The sequence below is a fragment of the Dipodomys ordii genome, unplaced genomic scaffold (assembly GCF_000151885.1).
Source record: "Dipodomys ordii isolate 6190 unplaced genomic scaffold, Dord_2.0 Scaffold46, whole genome shotgun sequence".
Lineage (NCBI taxonomy): Eukaryota > Metazoa > Chordata > Mammalia > Rodentia > Heteromyidae > Dipodomys > Dipodomys ordii.
Window position 1 is genome coordinate 4984628 of NW_012267262.1, and position 24208 is coordinate 5008835.

Consider the following 24208-nt stretch of genomic DNA (forward strand, 5'->3'; position numbering starts at 1 on the left):
TTTTAAATAATTTAGTTAATAATTTAATGTGTTTTTATAACTTACAGACTCTTTTTATATTATAGTCTGTATATTAATAGTATTAATTAACATAGCTCTTCCTTGAATGTCAATGTGCTTTGTCGGGCAGTTATTAAACTCTGATGAAGTTTCCTCAAGACTCTCAGATAGGCAACATTCAATATGCCACTCTTTATATCTTGATGAGTCCCTGACCTGAATAATCAGGAAATATGCATGCAATGATGCTTTTCATCATTACATGCTGCCAGTGATGATGAATTCCATCTCCCTGATTTATTTCTTTTTCTCTCACCCTCTACACATAAGTGCCCAACCATGTCTTAACTCGTCACTAACTCACACTAGACATTATAAACACTGGAGCAAAACAGAGTCATTCTGTAAAATTGCCTATATGGCTTCATTTTTTGTTTATTTGTCTGAAGCTGCTGAAGTCCTCTTCGTAGATTAAAATCCCATTTTTTACTACACCACTACTGAAAATAAGAGTCCAGTCTTCTAAATTTTTTTTTTGTCTATAAGGTTTTATTTGAATTTAAGGTAAAGTCAGATCCTTTCAAGTTTCTCCACATACTTGATGTTTTATTATGACAAAATGTTTTAATTTTCCATTTAAACTAGTTGAAAATAGATTTAAATTTCTAATTATGTACTTTTTGTTATGTTTTTAGCTTTTTAGCAATTATTAATGCCTTTGAAATAGCTACTCTTTTGAAAATGTACAGAAACATCAATTCTTTCTCATCTTTACACATTTAAATATATAAAACCACACACCAATCATACTTAAAACTGAAATTCCCTAAAAGTTCATTAGCTTTTTATAGTAGTGAAGCTTATTTATCATTGAAAAGTTTAGAAAATATTGTTAATAATAATAAAGCCAACAGTAATTGACCTTGATATATACTATTTTGATATATATCTTGTTAAGACATTAGAAGAAAGAAAATATAATCCTCATATTGTTTGTTTGTTTGGTTTTTTTTGGGTCCGGTCATGGGGCCTGAACTCTGGGCCTGGGCACTGTCCTTCAGCTCAAGGCTAGTGCTCTACCCCTTGAGCCACAGAACCACTTCCGGCTTGTTTCTTTTTGCTTATGTGGTGCTGGGGAACCGAACCCAGGGCCTCCGGCATGCAAGTCAAGTGCTCTACCACTGAGCCACCTTCCCAGCCCCAGCCACCTTCCCAGCCCCAAATCCTCATATTGTTAAACTAATTATTTTTACTTCAAAATACACTTGGAATTTCTTTCTTTTTTTCCATAGTAAAGGAGCATGGTTATTGGAAGCAAAAGCAAAGTAAAGATTCTCCTTCAAGAAGAGCCCTGGAGTTGGCAGTCTGATGAACTCTTCTAGGGAAGTGTCTTTTATGTTTTATTAATTCTTCTCTTACCTTGGGACAGGATTGGTAGGTGAAGGACTAGACATCAACTTGGATCACTCATTTGTTTTTGCCATTGAACATGTGGGAACAGTAAACCTAATTGGTTATGCTCAATTATTTATGAGGCTTCAGTGCTGATATAAGATTATTTGTGAACTTTTAAAAATTTTGATGATATAGCAAGCCATAGTATACTTTTCACTGTTTTCTATAATATAACCATTCTTTATAACAAAAGTGGTTTGATTTTTAAAATAGTGCTTTTATTAAAGTAAGTATTGCTTCACTATTATTGATATACTGCAACCTTACTTTAGATTCACTGGATTTTCTACTAATATCTTTTTCTATTTCAGGATCAAATCCAAGGGACCACATTGAATTTAGCACACTTTTTTACTTAGTCATTTTTAAATTTTGACAGCTTTCACTCTTACATTGCTTTTTTAGGATCTTGACACATCTCATGAGTGGGGACAAGAAATTATGTAGACTATCTCCCCTACCCCCGGCCAATGAATCTACCTTTGGGTTATAATATTTAGATATGTGATTAGACATGGTAGTCACTTCAGCTAATTAGAAAGAGTTGTAATAAACAAGTGTGTGTAGGTAGCATTCTTGCTTACAGATTTACATTCCTTATGATAGGTGCCCAAGAATGGTATGTTAGGGCCATATGATAGGTCTATTTTTAGTACTTTTAAGAATTTCTATGACTGATTTCTGGTATGTTTATATTTGAGGACATACATTTTTAAAAAGAATTATTGTTTTATTTTGTGTTGGTAGCAAAATGGAGAAGAATGTACAGAGTTCCTATACTTCTTTCCGCCATCACCAATGCACAGATCCCTAACAGTGAACATTGCACATCAGCGTGGTACAGCTGTGATAACTGATGAAACAATGTTCTCACCAACATCTGTGCTCTACATTAGGGTTTAATCTGAGTGGTGCACATTCTATTGATTTTGGAAATTTTATTATTGTCATCCATCCATCAAATAGATTCATATCACACAGAATTCCTCTTCGGTATTTTATGAGTAAACATAAATGTTCACAAAATGTGACACAGGGAAGTGATACATTGCTTTTACTAAAATAAAATCGTAAATTGTATTTAAAATATTTTGCCTACAAATGCATAATAAATATATAGTGTACTTAATGCATGAATTTCATTTTAAATTAATTAGTATCAAACTTACACAACTCTCTGTGATCCAACAAGAATATAAAGTATTTTCCTCTCGTCTTTGATTCTTTGCTCTGAAATCATTTATTACAACACTTCTATCCACACAGTAGGTAATGGATAATCATTTGTTGAAGGAATAATTATTCATTAAGTTACCAAGCTTAAAGTTTCTCAGAAGTAATTCTCTTGGAGCCACTTTCTGAAGTGGTAATGTGAGCAGAATGTGTGTTGCTTTGTTCTAGCATCACATTATTTACCTTCTTATAAATGACTTCAAAGCATCAAATTCCAGAATGTTTTTTTGTATAATTTCATTGAAAACCTCATAATACCTTAAGAGAATTTATAGATTTTTTAAAATAACAACTGTACCCTAAAGCAAAAACATGATCAAGATACTAAGCCCTTTTAAAAGCCTATTATTTCTTTCTAGTCTAATATCATAATTCATAAAATGAAAATAGTTCCAGAATAACCTTAAGATGATATAATAAAAAGTAACAGTAACATCATAACCATTACTTTGGGGAAATTACTTTGCAATCCCATATATTCGATTTTTGTTTTGTTTCATTTTTTTAAACACTAATGTCATTTTTGGCAATATTTTTCAGTTAAGACTCAAGTTTCCATGGAAATAACAAGAATTGACAAATGATACAGCATCAAATTAAAAAGCGTTGAAACATCCCAAGAAGCAACTACAAAAATCAAGAAAAACCCCACAGACTAGGATTCTTTGTCAGCTATTTATCAGTATTCACAGCAAATTTGATTAATAAGTAGATACTGAAAGAGCTCAATAAATGAGCATCAAAAGAATTATCTAATGAACAGATGAGCAGATGAATCACATGTTCTCTGACTTGTAAATGGCTAGTAAACACTTGAAGAAAGCATACAGGAAATGCAAATCCAAACACTGAGATTCCATCCCATGCTGTCAGATTAGCTATCATTAACAAAGAAAAGAACAAATTGTGTGAGGGACAGGAAGAAGGAAGCCTCACACATTTTTGGTGAGAATGTAAACCAATAGAATCATTGTGGAAATCAGTATGGATGGTCGTGAAAAAGCTAAAAATACTGTATTTGACCCTGCTATTTGCCAATCTTGGAAACATTTGTAGGAGTGTAACTTAATTAGAAAAAGCATTTTTACAGATAGGTAGCATTGATATTGATTGGTATTAAGTCGCACATGCCTAAATGTACCCTACAATTAACTTGCTTTGTTAAATTTAGGAAGTTTCCAAAAATCTGAATTCCAATTTACTCGTTTTTTTTAAGTGGTGACAGGATTGGTTTATACTTATTTTTTTCTCAGTCAAATGTCAAAGGCGGTATGAAAAGCAATTATTTTTGTTGTTGCTGCTGTTGTTTTATTTTTATTTTATTTATTTTTTAATTAATTTATTTTTTATTGTGAGAATACCATACAGAGGGGTTACAATTACATGGGCAAGATAACGAGTACATTTCTCATCAAGCATTGTTGCCTCCTCTTTGTTTCCCCTTCCCATCCCTTTCCATACTTCCCCACCTCCCCCCACCGGATCCTGCACCCCCCCACCAAAGTTGTACAGTTCTTTTTCGATATAACCACTTGTATATCTCATTATTGCAATGCTGTTGTTGTTTTATTTGCTAGTTGTGGAGATTGAACTCTGGACCTGGGCACTGTCCTTCAGCTCTTCAGCTCAAAGCAAGCACTCTACCACTTGAGCCACAGCTACACTTCCAGTTTTCTGGTGGTTTATTGGAGACAAAAGTCTCACAGACTTTCCTGTCCGGGATGGCTTTGAACCATGACCCTCAGATCTTACCCTCCTGAGTAGCTGGGATTATAGGCATGAGCCACTGTTGTCCAGCTTAAAGCAACTTTTATTATCTCTTACTTTCCCCTATAAGGAAAAGAAAATGGTTTTAGTCTTAATTAGTTTATTTCAAATTTTATTTCAAAGCTCAAATGCTTCTTCAAAATTTTTTGTAGATTTTAATCAAATGTGACCATGAATTTCCTCAATTTTCATATATGCTAAGCATACCAAGAAACATAATATAAATTAGCTTTCTGAATTATTTTCAGATATTGATGCTTTTAATTATAAGTCTAGTATGTTTGTCTGGTACATGAGAAGCTGTAATATCTACCCTAACATATCAATGGGAAAAATAATTGGTAATCCTGCTGTAAATAAACAATGAACATACTGATATCCCTCAGAAATGAGTAGTTTAAAAATAAATTATTGATAAATAAATCCTCTTAATGTTATCAAGGGAATGCCCATAATGTAGCATTTATATAAACTTATTAAAAATTAATTATCAAGTCAATTTTCTACAGCAATTTTCATCTTCAAAATACTTTGGAAGCATGAGTGTTGCATTTCTCATGATTAATTTAGTAGAAATATCTTTATGTATAATATTATTTGCATTGATTATGTTTAATCATTTATTATAAACATTACATTATTTACAAATGCAGTTTTAAAAATACAAAAAGCCTACTTTTTTCTTGATAGCTATAATTTCTACTTTATGTAAAACTTTAATTAAATGTCGTTGGTGCATAAGTTAGTTAAATGGACAATAATTGAGATAATAGAAATTAGCATTAAGGTACCATGAACTTCACTCATTGTCTCCATAATAAAGTCTACACTCCTCAGTCAGCACATCAATATTACAACACATTCCTCACCATGTGTTTTTTTTTATTTTTTATTTTCAATTCCCTAGGTCATACTCTTCTGTTTCTCTATTTTATGTTATCTAAAGACTAAATCCTTCCTTTTCTTTGTTCTCCTCTCAAAGTGCCAGTATGTCATTTTATAGTGTTCTAGTATTTAGTTTGTACCTTCAATTTATCTTCCAGAAAACTTAAAATTTATTTCATTAAATCATTCATTAGCACTAAATATTTCATATTTTTTTCTGACTTTTAGAATAATTTATCAATCTCTTTAAACCATTGAAGAATTTCAAAAAATATTAAAATATTAAGTAATCTTATACAACAGGGGAAATTTTTTCATTGTTTTTCCTTGGTGTTACACATCTTTATATAATTTTTACAGAAAGCATTACCCTGTATATATATATGTATATATATATATAATTTTATTTAAAAATGTATATTGTTCTAATTTTTATACTAATAGTAGAAAGTGAGTATGCCAGTATCAGATAAAATTTTGTATCATCATTATGACTATGGAGAAATGACTTAATCATGAGCTAAGCTTCCTGTGATTTTCTTCATAATTTAGTATTCTTTGACAAATCAAATTATGAACTTGATTCATATTTTACTCTTGCAGTATCTATAGAAATATTAAATAATGAATCTTTCTTCTCTGCCTTTAGAGCCACACCAATGCCTTCTGTAACGAATTATGGAAGAAAGGATGTTACTAGCTATGTCCTTTGCCATATGGAATACAATCCCAGTTGTCAAACTTTTCTTTGATTTGTTGATTTCTGTGTCTTTATTAAGAAAATTTTGGCCTGTGCCAAGGAGCCCAGGTTTTGTTCCTATTCCTTCTTGTAAAGTTTTCAGGGTGTCTGCTTTTACCTTGAGGTATTTGATATATTTGGAATTGATTCTGGTGCAAGGTGATATATATGGATCTAATTTTAGTTTTCTACAGGTGTTTAACCAATTTTGCCATCACCATTTGTTAATGAGACTGTATTTCTTTGATCTTATTTCTTTGGCTCCCATATTGAACATTATGTGGCCATAGTCTGTGGTCTGTGGATCCATTTCTGGGTCTTCAGTTCTCTTGGTACTAGTACCAAGCTGTTTTGATTACTATGGCTTTGTTTGAGGTTTGGTATTGATATTCCTCCAGCATTATATATAATACAAAGCCCACAGGTTGGGAGAAAATTTTCACTAGCCATACAAAACACAAGGGCCTTATATCTAAGATATACTTGGAACTCAAATAATTAAATAAAAACAAATGATCAAGGAAACAACTTCCCATTAATAAGTGGGCTAAAGTCTTAAGAGAGACTTCTCTGAAGAGGAAATACTAATGGCCAATAGACACATGAGAAAATGTTTAACATCTCTAGCCATAAAAGAAATTCAAATCAAAACACTGAGATTCCACCTCATCCCAGTTAGAATGACCATTATCAAGAAATCTAATAACAACAGATGCTGGAAGGGATGTGGCCAAAAGGGAAAACTAAAACACTGTTGGTGGGAATGTAAACTTGTTCAATTACGCTGGAAAGCAGTGTGGACTAAACATAGAGCTTACCTATGATCCAGGAATCCCACTTCTGTGCATTTACCCAAATGACCACAAACAAAATCATACTAAAGCTACTGCCACATCCATGTTCACTGCAGCATTATTTACCATAGTTAAGATATGGAACCAACCCAGATGCCCCTCAATAGATGAATGGGTCAAGAAACATACAATGGAATTCTATGCTTCCATCAGAAAGAATGACACTGCCCCATTGGTAAGAAAATAGAAAGACGGGAAAAAAAGCATATTAAGTGAAGTAATCTAGACATAGAAACATAGATCCCATGGTTTCGCTTATTTGTAATAATGTAAATGTTTGGGATAGTCCTAGCAGATCAGCAGAATAGCTCCATAGCTATCTATATACATATGACCGTATAAGATGATGCTAAGCAAAATGAATTCCAAGACATAGAAACTAGAGGATTTCCTTTGTCATTTTTGTTTTTCATGTATTATGAGATTTTGTTTTTCATTTGTGTTTTTTCCCCTTATGGTTTATCCCTTGTTTTCACTGTATTTGATTTTGGTGCTCTGGGTATTTTATACACATTTATCTGAATTAGGGAAGGGAACGGGAACAACAAAATGGTGAGACAAAGGACAAAGGGAGAACCAATGCAACAGCAAAACTTACAAGATGGTATGTTGGAAATGAACTGTACTACTGGGGTAGGGTTGGGGGAGGTAAATTGGGAAAAAATGAGGGAGGGGTAACAAGTTCGGCAAGAAATATACACACTACTTATGTAAGTGTAACCACTCTGTACATCACGTTGACAATAAAATTAAATTTTAAAAAAGAAAGGATGATTGAAGTTGGCCCTAAAGCATAAGTAAAATTTATTATTGTCTTGGAAGTAAGTAAACTGGAATAGGAAGAGTAAGTAGAGCAAAAGGACAGACATGACACAAACACTTGTTCACAGAGTTTTCAATAAGGTATTCAGATCAAGTATGCTTAGTTTTGATAATTTGGATATTTTTCTAATCTCATTATTTACAAAATTTTCTGATCAGAGTAGATAAAAGGGAAATTTCAGTAAAATCCCAAACTAACTTTTGTTAATAATCAAGTCAGTAACTTAGTTCTTTGTATTTTTTATGGCCCAGGAACAACCATAGGGCCAGATTATAAAGATGATCTAAAACAAATGTATTTCCTTCCCATTCCTTGTTCGTATAACCAAGAATAAAATCATAAAATATACATGTTTTCTGTCCTCTGTTCAAGCAAAAAAGAGTGAGTTTAATAAAATGAGGAACACATTAAAAGAGGACCCTTAATTCAGCTTTGAAAATCGATATATCTATACATCTATGTATATATGGATATGTATATTCAAATATATATATTCATATATAAATTCATTATATATATATATATATATATATATATATATATATATATATATGTTCACAGGATGCTCTTGCATCACTGAGCCTCCTGTTTACCTGGGTCTTGATATGTGAATACAACAGAAGTATATCTCCTAGATTCTGGTGCTGTCCTGTCACCTGGGGCATATGGCAGCTTACTCCTATCTCTGCCTCAATATCCACATTGCTTTTACTTCTGTGTTACTTTATATCTCTGCATTACAGGGTTACCATGATGATATGTAGTGCATACAGGGATCATCCAGATGGGATGGATTGATTTCTATATTTTCATGTGTGAAACCATCAATAGGAAGTGCTAATGAGTCTAATTTTGGACATAGGCACTTTATGGAAGTAATAGGCCAAATGGTAAATGAACATACCAAGGTGGGGCATAATTTACTACGTTATTATAAGAATAGAAACCAAGCTGAGTGTTAGTGGCTCATGCCTGTAATCCTAGCTACATCATGAGCCTGAGATCTGAGGATCATGGTTCAAAGCCAGCCTGATTAGGCATGTTGGTGAGTCTCTTATCTCTAATTAACCACTACCGTTAAATGCTATGATTCAAATGGCAGAGTGCTCACCTTAAGCTGAAGAACTGAAGGACAGTGACCAGGCCCAGAGTTCAAGCCCCATCACACACACACACACACACACACACAGCGGGCTAGTGAGAGAGGGGGGGAACAGAAACCAAAGAATGCCAATATGGGTATCTACAAGTTAAAATAATTACCCTCGATAAAAATCAACCCCATCGGTATTTGATCTAAAACTTCTAGTCTCCAGAACTATTTGAAATAGATGGGAGTTTGAAGGTAACAAACCTAATGCATGGGTAATTTTCTCATCCCAAATTGCATTATTTATATAATAATACTCCTCCTTTTGCTGTTAGAAATTGAATTATCTTTGGAAGGGCACCAAAATCTACCCTTTAGCCTATTACAATAGTCAATCTTTCTGTGGTCTATACCACCCTTATTTTACTTGAATATTTTAGTTTATAGTTGACTTGTAAACTACTATTTTTCAAACAACCATTGTTTAAAAGATACTTAGTACTGTTTTAAACTTCACTTCTCTTTTTCACAGAACAAATGAAACAAAGAAAAACAGACTTTAGGTTTTTTGAGTCATTTGACAGAGCAGCAGAAAACAGCGTTACTGCAAAAATAAATACAGTCTTTGATGTTCTATTTTATTTAACACTTAAGATGGGATTGTAATCTATATTTTTTGACTCTATAATACATTCTCTTCTGGTTTTTCTTCATTAGAACCATTAATTCATTTTTTTAAAAAGTCATTGACAGCAAGAGACTGCATTAAGGATTACATTTATTAGATTTAAAAAACAGAAAAATCTTTAATTAAATACTATGTTTTGTAGTAAAAGAAAACTAATATATATTGCATTGGAGCAGTAATGCTTCATTTCTTTTCATTGTTAAAAAATTAGTTTATATTCTTTTAATTCAAAAAATAAGTCAAATAACAACATTTTGTATAACAAGTGAAAAATCAGGTGCCTCTGGGGCTGGGAAGGTGGCTCAGTGGTAGAGCGCTTGCCTTGCATGCATGAGGCCCTGGGTTCGATTCCTCAGCACCACATAAGCAAAAAGAAAAAAGCCGGAAGTGGCACTGTGGCTCAAGTGGTAGAGCGCTAGCCTTGAGCTGAAGAGCTGAGGGACAGCACCCAGGCCCAGAGTTCAGGCCCCATGACCAGACCCAAAAACAAAATAAAAAAAAAATCAGGTGCCTCATTTATTGAGTATAAAAAACAGAGAGCCCTTGGTCAATTTTTGGAGGAAGAACTTGTATTCTCATTCTTTCCCTATACTTTTTCCTTCTTTACTTCCTTGGTTGTTGATGGAATATCTTTTTATTCTACTCAAAATAAGAAAAAAGCCACAAGAATCAATTCTAGTTCATAGATATATTTATAGTCAATAACAATTTTTACTCTGGATATGTCCCTTTTCTCTACCCCCCCAAGCCATTGAAAATCATTATAAACCTAGAATATTGCATGAAAAAATGAAAATAAGCTAACATAAAACATATCAGATAGATACATAGTGATATTTTGGAAATATGTTGAACATGCTAAAATAAAATTTTCTTCACTAATTACTTTTTTTTGGAGGGGGTCTGGTCTTGGGGCCTGAACTCTGGGCCTGGGTGCTGTCCCTCAGCTTTTCAGCTCAAGGCTAGTTGCTCTACCACTTGGCCACAGCGCCAATTCCGGCTTTTTTCTTTTTGTTTATGTGGTGCTGAGGAATTGAACCCAGGACCTTACACATGCAAGGCAAGTGCTCTACCACTGAGCCACCTTCCCAGCCCCCATTAATTACTTTTTACCACTGTTAGCTGAGTTTTTTTTTCAAGTTGTTATTCAGAACCATCGTCTGTGTCTCAACTTATTCTGTGTTGTCAATCACAGCTTATGAGATTGATTTCTTACATTGTCCTGGTATTTCTGGCTACAATTTTATACACATTAACTATAAAGTTATAGCTATATTATAAAGAATGGTAGACAGTAGAGAGTAGAAACAGTAGAGAGCAAAATATCAGAGTACAGGCATAAATATGAGATTGAATTTCAGTATAGCCTTGGAACAAAAGCAAACACTAGAACCTATTAAAATAATTGAAGCCAAAAAATAAGGGTTAAGAGGGATTGTTGATGTGAATCAAGAGGTATTTCACTTGTGTGGTAAAATTCATACCTTAGTATCTCTCCTCCATTAAAGAATAATTCCAAGACTGGAACTATAAGTGAATTTGGATAATATGATCATGTCTGGTTTAAATCATTTATATTCCCTCAAATATATGGGATACTCCCAATATGACAGAAAAATAATCCTTTAGAGAAAAGCCAGCAATCATTAACAAGTTACAGAAAATGAGAATTCTTGAAGAGCAATAGAAGTTCTTTAAGATCAAGAAATTTGTTTTAATGTCTGATCTCAGTTCTAAAAATAAGGCAACTGCAATGTATACTCACAATAATCATTTGTTGAGTGGTATTGCTGCCAAAAGTAATTGAAAATTTCCCATTTTGGAAATATTCCTCCAGTTTCGCATATATCCATACCCTTCCACCAACATTTACTTACTATCCTTGTTTTTTTACAGTAAAAATATATTATAAATCAACAAAATAAATAATAAATAAATAGTGGCTGGTAGAAAAATATGTGCTTGTTTTGAAAGATACAGTTAATAAATAAGAAAAGTTATCCTTCCTTTGGAAGCTCCTAGCCAGTTACATAGATCATACATTTCTAGTGTCAAGAAAATTAATTCTCATTGGAAAATTATCTATATAATCCCAAATTCTAAACTGTACAACTCATTAAATAGGAAACACAGATTTGTCCAAAACCAGTAATTTTATATCTGAAAATGATATATACAAAGCATAAATGGACATCAGAATTTTTGTATTAGTTTTTTTACATATGGAATAAGTGGTTTGTGATTATTCATGACACTCCTTCAAGGGAACATTGCCAAACTGAAAGAACAGATATGGAAATAAACATAGTTATTGCTGCAACATATTTTCCCACCTCTTACGAGCTATTGTAAAGAGATTTCCAAAGCAAAACTAGTACTATTTATTTAGCTATCTGATCATTCCTCAGAAACAAGGAACACTAATTTTTTTGTTTTTGTTTTTTTTCTCATGATGTGATTTAATGTATTTATGTTTATGCAGATGTGGTTCTTAATGTGAATGTCAGGGAAGAATCTCCTTCAGAACTAGCTTTTATCTCCTTGTTTCTTTCAAACCTGACTCTTCAAAGTGTCTGTAAATAAGAGGCTATGGGAAGACCTGTGGTAGATAATCACTTGCTTTCATTGAGAATAACTAGCTATTTTGATTGTGGTTAACAAAAATTTTCTTTTCCACACCACTATAGAATACTATCTGTTTAGGAGTCCTAAGTGTTTTAAAAGTGAAATTAACTTTACTACTAAGGGGGGGGGGACTTTTTGGGAGGAGGGAAGGAAAGAGGGAGAAAACAAGGGAAGGAGTAACACTGTTTGAAATGTACTAATTACATTATTTACGTAACTGTAACCCGGCTGTATACCACCCTTGCAATAAAAAACAGCCTATAAATCAAAAAAGCAACCAAAAAAAACTGCACTGAGAATTTACAGTCATTCTGCTTATACCCTTCCATTTCTTGCTTTTCTATTTCCACAGAGTGCTTCAAATGTCACAATTCTGTTTGCTTTCTATGAATGATTCATGTCCAATCTCTTTTTAAGAAATTTGTATTGATACCTCAGCCCAACCTTTGTTAATGTTTTCCTGATCATTTTCTATTCTTTTTTCATTAATAAGTTTTTTTTTATTGTGGAAATACCATACAGAGGGGTTACAATTACATGAAAAAGGTAAAGAGTACATTTCTTATCAATCATTGTTGCCTACTCCTTTGTTTCCCTTACCATCCCTGCCCTCCTATGTCCCTCCCCCCCACCATCTCCTCCTCCTCACTCCCCCTCCCCTGCCAAAGTTGTAAAGTTCATTCTTTGACATAACGACTTGTACATCTCATTGTTGCAATGGGTTCAACTGTATACCTATTTAAACAATAATTAAATTTTTTCCTTCCCTTCCACAAATTATAACAACATCAAATACAGTGAAAACAGGGATTATACTGTGGGGCAGAGACATACAAAGCAACAAAGAAATCATCTTATATATATGTTAAAAACAATAGCAAGAAAGAAAAACAAATTATTCCTTATCTTGGGGTTCATTTTACCTAACCTCAACTTGTCTGACCGTTTCTGCTTGTCTCTGACATATATTAGTTATTGCAAATAAGGGAAACCATGGGACATATGTTTTCTTGGGCCTGGCTTACTTCACTTAGTATAATTTTTTCCAAGTCTTTCAATTTCATAGCAAAGGGGACAATGTTATTCTTTCTGATGGAGACATAGAATTCCATTGTGTGTGTATATATATATATATACATACATATATATATATATGTATATATATATATATCACATTTTCTTAATCCATTTATCTACTGAGGGGCATCTGGGTTGGCTCCACATCTTAGCTATGGTAAATAATGCTGCAATAAACATAGTTGTGACATAACGACTTGTACATCTCATTGTTGCAATGGGTCCACTTGTATCCCTATTTAAACAATTTGTTTTTTCCCTTCCCCTCCACAAATTATACCAACATCAAATACAGTGAAAACAGGGGTTATACTCTAGAGGAGGGACATACAAAGCAACAAAGAAATCATCTTATAAATATGTAAGAAAAAATCCCAAGAAAGAAAATCCATTTGAGTCCTCATCTTGGGGTTCATTTCGCCTAACATCAACTTATCTGACCTTTCCTGCTTGTCTCAGACATATACTAGTTCTTGTAAATAAGGGAAACCATGGGACCTATGTTTTCTTGGGCCTGGCTTACTTCACTTACTATAATTTATTCCAAGTCTTTCCATTTCCTAACAAATGGGGCAATGCAATTCTTTCTGATGGAGGCATAGAATTCCATTGTGTATATATACCACATTTTCTTGATCCATTCCTCTACTGAGGTGCATCTGGGTTGCTTTCATATCTTAGCTATGGTAAATAATGCTGCAATAAACATAGTTGTTCTGGTAGCTTGTTTGTGATCGTTCGGGTAAATGCCCAAAAGTGGGATTACTGGGTCATAAGGGAGCTTTATTTGGAGTCTTTTGAGGACCCTCCATACTAGTTTCCAAAGTGGTTGAACAAGATTATTCTACCACCAACAATGCAGTAGGATTCCCGTCTGGCCACATCCCCACCAAGAGTTCTTGATTATAGCCATTCTAACTGCGGTGAGCTGCTATCTCAGTGTTGTTTTGATTTGCATTTCTATTATGGCTAGGGAGGTTGAGCATTTCTTTATGTGTCTATTGGCCATCCTTCTTTCTCATTCAGAGAATTTTCTCTATAAGTCTTTATCCCACTTATTTATTGGGCAGTTGTTTCTTTGAGATTTGTTGATGGGGTATTTAAATTTTGGAGTTTCAGGTATATTTTAGATATGAGACCCTTGTCCATTGTATGTCTAGTGAAGATCTTCTCCCAATCCATGGGCTTTCTATTGATCTTGCTAGCTATGTCCTTTGCTATTTTCGTAAAATCATTTCTTCATCATTTCCTCATCATTTTCTATTCTTTTCTTGTCTTTTTGCAGTACTGAGGTTTGACATGTGGTTCCTGGTTCCTGTACTAACCAAGCACTCTCCCCTTGAGCTACAACTCTGCTCTGTTTTGCAAATATGCTGCACATTTCACTCATACACACTCTAATATGTGTATAATACATATTATATATGTATATATATAGTTCCATATTTTCATTATAGGGATTTCTTTCTATGAAAACATAGCACTGCTTAGGAAATAAGATGAGTGCTATTTGGTTAAGAAAAAAATTGAAAAGTGAAATTTGAATACTCTGGTCACATCTTTCATCTTAGTCTTCTTGGTCCCCAGTGCTTGGAAATGTCATCAATCTACTCTTATCAGAGTGTCAGACTCAGGCAGAAGCTTTCAGTTAATTTACTTTTTGCCTGTCTTATAAAAGTCCCCTCTTAGATGGATGAATGTAATACTATATCTAAATCAGCTCTGCCCAAGAAATGCATACATATGTCCAGGTAAAGTTTTAGACCTAGTTATCATGACAATTGCATAGGTAGTTCTTGGAAGACTCTCCTCTCATTAGAACCAGGAAACCTAAGCAGCAGCAGCAACAACAACAACAACAATGCTCCTGAAGAGATTCTAGAATGGTATTTACGATTCCCAGATCTGTAAAACAGGATTTAGCTTGTAGTAAGGGGCATGAATATGTTCCTCTCCAAAACTTCTAAGAAGTTACAGAATGTTTTCTTTCTTATTGAGAAAACAAGACATGCACCTACTATGTGTCTGTTAAGCTCAGGATTTTATGAAAAGTGAACACAATATTTCTGTGACTGAAGGGGCCATCATTCTTGAAATAATATCTTAGTATTTTAGAAGCACATATTTTTAATGGGGAAAAATCTTATTATAAATCATTGGTAAAGTCTAAGCAAATATTATTTTACTTTTTAAGTTCATTTTAAAAGGCTTTCTGCTAGATAGAAATTTGTGTGTTACATGAAGAAATCCTCAACCTCCCTAGCCATAAAAGAAATGCAAATCAAAACAACATTGAGATACCACCTCACTCCAGTTAGAATGGCAAAATCAAGAACTCTAACAACAACAGATGCTGGAGGGGATGTGGACAGAAGGAAACCTTACTTCATTGTTGGTGGGAATGTAAACGTGTTCAACCACTTTGGAAAGCAGTATGGAGGTTCCTCAAAAGACTCTACATAGAACTCCCCTATGACCCAGCAATCCCACTTTTGGGCATGTACCCAAATGTTTACAAGCAAGACCACACTAAAGCTACCAGCACAACTATGTTTATTGCAGCATTATTTACCATAGCTAAGATCTGGAACCAACCCAGATGCCCCTCAGTAGATGAATGGTCAAGAAAATGTGGTATTTATACACAATGGAATGCTATGCCACCATCAGAAAGAATGACATTGCCCCATTTGTTAGGAAATGGAAAGACTTGGAAAAAATTATATTAAGCGAAGTAAGCCAGGCCCAAAGAAACATAGGCTCCATGGTTTCCCTTATTTGCAATATCTAGTATATGTATGAGTCAAGGTCAGATAATGTGATGTCAGGAAAATGAACCCTTAGATATGTATTTTAATGTTTTTTTTCTTTCATGCATGTGTTTCTAACGCATTTATAAGATTATTTCTTTGTTGCTTTGTATGTCCCTCCCCCACAGTATAACCCCTGCTTTCACTATATTTGGTGTCAGTATAACTTGTGGAGGAGATGGGGAAAAACAAGTAGTTTAAGGATACAGGTGGACCTGTTGCAACAATGAGAAGTACAAGTTTTCATGTTGAAAACGAGCTTTACAATGTTGGTGCGGGGGGGGGGGCGGGGGGGGGGGAATATTGGGACTGTGGGGGGGGGGGGGGAAGCTGGGAACGGATGTGAAAGATAAACAAAGGAGAAGGCTGCAATGCTTGGTAAGAAATGTATGCATTATCCTGCCCATGTAATTGTAACCCCTCTGTACAGTATGTTCACAAATAAAATAAAATAAATCGAAAAAAAAAGAAATTTGTGTGTTATTCTTTTTTTCCTTTGAGCAAAGTGCTGACATCATATCATCTGTCCAATAACTCTATGGATCTGTGTTCTAATTTGTAATTGCTTCTCTTTCAAGCCTCAACAAAGTATTCCTGGAAACAATGACACCTCTCCAGTTGAGTCAACAAAGGAAGAAACCCAGAACACTACCATCTGTGATTCTCAACATGTAAGTCTACCTTTGAACAGCATTTTGGCAATTCTAGTTCATCCCAACCTAAAACATTCTGTTTGAATGTACTATCTAATATTTTAGCATTGTCATTTTAAATATGAGAAAACAAATGATTAGGTAAGAATATTGGTACTCCATTAACTAGTAGAGCAAGATTCCTGGGAAAGTTATGCTGTGAGATGTTACAGACACAGATAGGTAAACACAGGTTCAGAAATATGTGCATTCCACAACCACAACAGGGAAAGTTGTTAAGACATTAAAGAACAAGCAAACATAAACAGCTATGAGATAGAGTTCTATAGTATTAAGCCAATAAAACAAACTTTGCAAAACAAACTTTGCATTACAGAGAAATCTTGCTAAAATAAGGGAAATTGTTAGTCTTCAAATGAAAGTATGGAATACAGATGGGCTAGAGACTAGACTTAGATTAAGTGGTAGAACACTTGCATGCATGCATGCCCAAGGCCCTGGGTTCAATCCCCAAACTGTAAAGAATTAAAGAAAATAGGACAATATAAAGTAACCTTTTTCTTGTTGAACTTCAGAAAGAGAGAGTGAAATATAAAGAAAAAAGATGAATTTGGGTACCTGTGGCTCACGCCTATAATCCTAGCTATTCAAGAGCCTGAGATCTGAGGATCATGGTTCAAAGCTAGCCAGGGTAGGAAAGTTTGTGAGACTCATCTCCAATTAATCATTCAAAAACTGGAAGTGGAGCTGTGGCTCAAGTGGTAGAGCACTTGCCTTGAGCTGTAGAGCTCAGGGACAGTGCCCTAGCCCAGATTTCAAGCCCCATGACCAGCAAAAAGAAAAAAGAAAAACAAAAGAAAGATGAAACTTGAATGTTTATATTTTACACTCACAATAAGTGTTTTGAAATATTAATTTCTAAATTATGGAGGAAGGAAGTTTATACATCTGTCATGACTACATTTAACAAACAACAAATGACAATTATGACTCTGAGTAGATTCCAAGACTGTCTTGCATTCAAAATTCAGATTTTCTGCTGAAACAATTTATGCCTGAAGAAAATCAAGTTGTATCTAAAAGGAGTAAAGAAAACCAGAAAAGAAGTTCACCAATCATCACTACCCTCTGCTGGCTTCCAAAGGATTGAAAAAGAATTAATTTCTCAAAAATTGTCTTAAATCTATATGTAGAGAAACAGGTATCCAAATCATAAGGGTTAGGAAACAAAGTCCAGTAGAAATAGAATATCTTCTACAACATTCAAGATAAAAATAAGAGAGTCAGAAAAACTTTGGGCAGAAAGGGACATTAGTAGTCAGAAAGAGCAACTTCTTAGAAGCAGGAAATTATCAAAGCAACATGGATAGAGGTCTGGTCAAGTGAATATGTATCCAAAATGTTAATTTGGGACCAGAAAGTGAGAGACTGGATTCTCTCCCTCGGAAGTTTGGTTTGAATTTAATACATTATATTTAAACTATTTCCAAATGGGCGAAAAGATATTGTGCTAATTTAAAAAGGGTGGCATAATAGGTAGGTAGGTAGGTAAGTAGGTAGGTAGGTAGGTAGGTAGATAGATAGATAGATAGATAGATAGATAGATAGATAGATAGATAGATAGATAGGTAGAATTTTCTAAAACTTCTTAAAATAAGGTTCCCCATGAAAAGTTTTGTGCAATTACCTAAAGTTCTTTAACAATTTTGATCCACTTTTCTAACTGAATTAGACCTGAGGAAAATCAAATGTATTTTGTTCTTTTGTTCCTCTCTCCTTATACTATTGATATCATTCAACTGTGACAACTCTTTTAACTTCAGTAAATCCTGTAAGCATCTTTCAATTTGGTACAAGTCCTAATTTGAGTCTGTCAGAAATCTGTCAGCACAATCATAAAGGCTTTCTCTCTAACCTCATCTAAAAGTTTTGGTATTTGGAGTGTCACTTTCCAAGAAGCCAAAGTGATTGTACAAAGACAATTCTGTGTTCATGGGGCATAGCTTGTCAGAATGGCCATGCAAATAATACGAAAAAAAAGTGAATATCTTATAAGTAGTAGAATTTAGTGGGAGTGGTAAGAATATCAATATTCAAATTCTAGAGAAATAGATCTCATTCTTCAAAATGCTATGGACTGAAGAGTTTTGAAAAGTAATTTTGCACAGGAAACATTCGGGAAATAAGCAACCAGTTGTCTAGGACCTAGATGTATATATCTTTTAATTTTTTAATGATTTATTATCCACATCAATTTTAGTAATCTTGGGTTGGTTTCATGCACAAAACATCGAGAAAACTTCATAATTTTAAGATTTTGAGTAAGTTCTTTCAGTAGAATCTTAAGTAATATGATGCAGAATTTGGATTTTTTAGAAGGTTCAATAACTTTTTCCCACACCAGGAGATACTGAAATGACTATACTTAACTATATTTTGAATAAAAATGAGTTTAGATAAGGCATAACTTCTATAGTATATTATTTGGTAATTGATTTTTTTCTGCTTAGAACAGCACTTTGGCAATTCTAGTTCATCCCAAAATAAATAAACAAGTAAATAACCACTTTGCTATAATTTTGATATAGGTTGAAGCTATATATGATTTTAGGGAGAAATATATCCTAATGTTTCCTTTAATCTATAAAGATTGGCTGTTTCATATGCATAATTAAGTTCATAAAATCAATATTTTCTTGTTTTGTCTAATATTTTTATTTCATTCTTATGAACTTTAAAATGAGAAAAGCCAGATCAGATGACATTATCCAGGACAGGTGTGTATAGAAATAATATTTCAAGTAAATATAAACAAGAGTGTTTGATGAAAAGTATCTGAAATAGAATGCAACATCGGAGGAGATAGCAAAGTACATAATAGAATATCAAAACCTAGCATTTTTGTCTTGAGGTTCATATTGCTTAACATCATCTTATCTGACCTTTTCTGCTTGTCTCAGACATATACAGTTATTACAAATAAGGAAAACCATGAAGTGAAGTTTGGAAATGATAGATTAGTATGGAGGGGAAGAATGGTCAAAATTTTCCAGGAATCTAGGATCTTTGGTTCCTTGTTTCATGATTCTATGTGCAATCAACCTGTCAATAAATATTTAATTTGTGTTTTATTTCTCACTGGTCATAACTGAGACAGAAATTAATACAGGAAAATATAGAAATCCTTTTATAATCTAAATTTGAATACCAACTTAGCTGTTTCCTAACATTGCCTCTCTTTTCAGTTTCCTTATCAGTATACAATAGATCAATATTTTCAATTTTCAACATGGCTGAAAATCACCAGGTCAGCCAGGAAAACTTGTCAGGTTCTAGTGCCAAATGTTAATGAACAGCAGGCTTCGACCAGAGTTTAGGAATGCCTGTTGCATAAATAAACACATCTAAACTTTCTTCTGTCAGTAGGTTATGCTAAATATTTAGAGCAACGTTCCTGCTAATTTTTTGAAGATATTACGTGACATTTTATATGAGATAGGTTTCAAGTATTCATGTTCAACTACATCATAGATGTTCATATTACTTTCCTCTAAAAAAAACTGTTGCTATTAAGTTTTAATATCCAAGGACTCGGAATATTATATACCCAACTTGGAATTAGAAACCAGCTCAGTTTTAGTTATGTTTGTAGACTTATTTTACATCCTGCTCATCCTTTTTTCTTTTTTCTTTTTTTTTCTGTTGGTCATGGGGCCTGAACTCTGAGCCTGGGCACTGTCCTTTAACTCTTCAGTTCAAGGCTAATGCTCTACCATTTGAGCCACAGTGCCACTTCCTGCATTTTCTACTTATATGGTGCTGAGGAATTGAACCCAGGGCCTCATGTATGCAAGGCAGGCGCTCTGCCACTAGCCACCTTCCCAGTCCCCTGCTCATCTTTTAAGCAAACTTGGCAGGGTGATTTAGGAAAATGTCCTTTGGATTTCTTGATCTTTTTTGTTTTGTTTTGTTTTTCTGTACACTTAGCAAACTTGAAATGAATCACAAAGGCTTAGCACCACATTGTAGTATCAGTTTGTAGTATATTTAAATGACTTTAAAAGCTCTTTTGCTGGAATGTTAATATTGTATCACATTGGGAAAGCAAAGGATATACATACTTTGTCCCATTTTCCTACAGCTTGCAAATGTGCCTCATATGGTTTAATAGCAAATCGAGTGTCAAGGACATTGAGCGTTTCACTTTAATTTTTGCTTAGGGATTAAGAGTTAATGCTCAATGTAAATAGCTTTGCGGTATTTGTGACTCCTATAACTAGCAAACATTTAATATTTTTTAATGTACTGAGGAAATGAAAAGCAACAATGGCTTATGTTTGTTACTGGGAACAATTGCTCCGTCTCCCACCATTATCCCTGCTTATGAGTCCTGACCAAAGACAGCCTATTAAAGAGCAAAGTATTGTTTAGGGAAATGGGAGAAGAAAATGTGCAAAAATAAATCTGAGAGCTTCAAGTAAAAAACTGTGCCACTTTCATTTTATTGAAATTATAGTGGCAGTAATTTTAAGAATATCTAGTTTGCTATGACAGGCAGCACTCAGTGTTTTGAATTTGATGGCTTTGGTGAGTTATTGGATCATATATGATTATCAAAATAGGAGATGCAAGGCAAATCCTAGTGTGATTACATTGAGAGTCATACCCCATTATCATTCTGGGCTGCACTGTGTCAGACAATCTGAAAAAGTTGACATCAAAAAATTAGTTTTGCTATGCCCCAGAGTATTTTCCAGAAAGAATAAGTGTAACTCCAGATAAAAATTCCCTAAAAATTTCCAAATCGAATCGAAATCCTAATGTTTAGCTTCCTATGAAAATTCAAATAGCAGGCTGAAAAGTGTAAATAGTTTTTATTTAGTTCCAGAATCAATATGATCATCCTAAAAGCAATGAATAATCTCTTCTGTAAAGAAAAAATAGCCCAATTAACACAGTACTATTTTTGAAAAGGTTTTGGCTCAACCAGCATATACAAACAAAATAATCTCATCCGTAATTCTTTGACCTCATGTCTGGAACATGACATATTTGGCTTCCTCCTGTTTATTTCCATAGTGTTTGGTTTATAAATAAATATATTGCAGTGTACAGATTACAGAGTGACTGTGACTTGGCCAGAGGCACGTGATAAGAGATCATTGATGACAGATCATTGAGCCCCTCTTATTGCTGGATGCAGCACTATAGTTTAAATATTTTAACTTTAAAAATAATGTTCAGTAATCTATTTCTTACAAAGTACAGCATTTAAAAAGTTAGCAAAAAATTCAATTTCTTAATTACATTGGACTTAAGTCATGGAGATGGGAGGGCAGGGATGGTAAGGGAAAAACAAAAAAGGAAGCAACAATGCTTGATAAGAAATGCACTTAATACCTTGCTCATGTAATTGTAACCCCTCTGCATGGTATTTTCACAATAAAAAACTTATTAAAAAACAAAAAATGGACTTAATACATTTTTTCTCCTTTGTATTATTCTAAGAATATTTGTTTTCAGCCTCTACTTTGCTCCATCTCTAACTTTAAATCTAGAATGAACTACAGTATTGTATTTTCATAAATACTACATTGATATGATTTTGGTAACCCAATTTTGCATATGTGTATGAGATATTTTATTGTTTTAGGGAAAGGACAAAAATCACAACTAACCTATTTTGTGAAGTATTATCAAATGTTTAAGTAATAACAAATTTATGAGATCTCTGATAAAGCATTTTTTCCTCTTGACTTCTTAAAACCTTATTCTTTATTTCTGAGCACAAGGCCTAGTCTATAATTAAAAATAAACAAAAGAGTTCAATATCTTGTTAGAAGCATTTTGATGACTATTAATTCAGTAATTGTGCCCTTTATAAATGGTCACTGTAAATAAATATACAACTTTATTTTCACGAGTAATTTTCAAATGTGAAGTTTGAAATGAAGTCAAATTTACCCATGAGCTATAATAAAAATCTTCTTGCCTAAGTTAGGTTAGGTGGGTAAATTTAATGATTTTGTATTGAGGATGAACATAAATAAAATTCTAAAATACCTTCATCAAAGGCAAAGTGACTCAAGCAGGAATCTTGACTCATTAATGTTTTCCTTATGTTTAAAATTAAAAATGGAATAGGAAGAAAAATAGTGATCCAATTCTCTAATAATATCAAGGTTACTCTATTATCAGTATTACTATATTGATATATATCAAAAATATAATCTATGAGAATAATAAAATTAAAGTTTCTGATAACCGCATTTTAAATTGCTGTAAGATATAAGCACTCACTAATAAAATGGAGAGGATTTAATTAAAGGAAGAGAAACTGAAGAGAGGAAATTTATAAACCAATTTTAAATTATCACTTAGTATGTGAAAGTCATTTAGAATCTTCTGTATAGTTGTTAGTTGTATCTAATTTGTCCAGTAACCTATTGAGGGAGCTTTTAGTTTGCTAATCTTACAAATAAAAAACCAGACCTTAATAAGTTGAAGATCATATAGCTAATGAGGTAAATTACTTTATCTTAGGCTCTTAGTCACTATGCAAAATATTATTCCTGTTGAAATGTATGAACATTAAAATATTATTTCTCATAGCTTTAGAGCAAATCCTAGTAATAACTGGCAAATTCCAGGTCTTCTAATGAACAACTTTCTTAACTGTGGTATTCTCTCTAATAAAAGGCAGAAGAGGTGAGGAATTTTGATTTTTTTTTGAAACAGACTATATCCCATTCATGAGGGTGGACCTTGGAAAGTGAGCAAATCACATTCCAAGACATCTATGTCCTAATCTCATCATCCTATATATTAACATTTAAATTCTTATTTTAAAAGTAAACAGATATTCTGAAAAGGAGGAAATTCTAATCTGGAATACTCTGCTCTTTAGTAGTATTGACTTTACTTCTTCATTAGTTTTATTATTGGACTTCACTCTGAAATCAACACCTCAAATGTAAATACCGTTACCCTCATTTTATAACTAAAAGTGAGATGACTTGAGAATTCTCACTTAGCATTTTGTAGTCCATTGCTGTCCTGTTTTTCAACTCAAAAGATACTGAGTTGTACACAAATTAACATGAAGTAGAGCGGAATAACTTATTGGATTTTCTGCTACTGCCTCTACAACCTCTATCCTCCCTCCCCCCAACCCCTCTCTCTCTCTCTCTGTCTCTCTCTGTCTCTCTGTCTCTCTGTCTCTGTCTCTGTCTCTTTCTCTTTCTGGCTCTGTCTTTTTCAAGATAATTACTCTGACACTGAATCTTTTAGGCATTCTTTAAGATGATTTTTTTCTGAAATATTTCAGAAATGTAGTGTCTATTTTATTCTGTCAAAAATTAATGTTGATGAACCTAACATTTTCTATTAGTGAGCATTCTTTTCACTCCTATAAAAATCTAAAGTCTAGAAAGCTCTGTCTTTACTAACATACATGATGTCAAGAATGGAAGGTTATTGGAACTTCAAATTCATTTGAGATTGGTATCA

At 33.5% G+C, this 24208-nt stretch overlaps 1 protein-coding gene across 1 annotated transcript in view; it reads left to right on the plus strand.

Annotated features, from left to right (window-relative positions):
• Luzp2 (leucine zipper protein 2) overlaps nt 1–24208 on the plus strand; it is a 354582-nt gene that overhangs the window by 319818 nt on the left and 10556 nt on the right. Inside the window, exon 10 of the mRNA XM_013019604.1 lies at nt 16625–16717. Within this exon, the coding sequence (XP_012875058.1) occupies nt 16625–16717 (93 nt within the window). The remainder of the gene's footprint in view (nt 1–16624; nt 16718–24208) is intronic.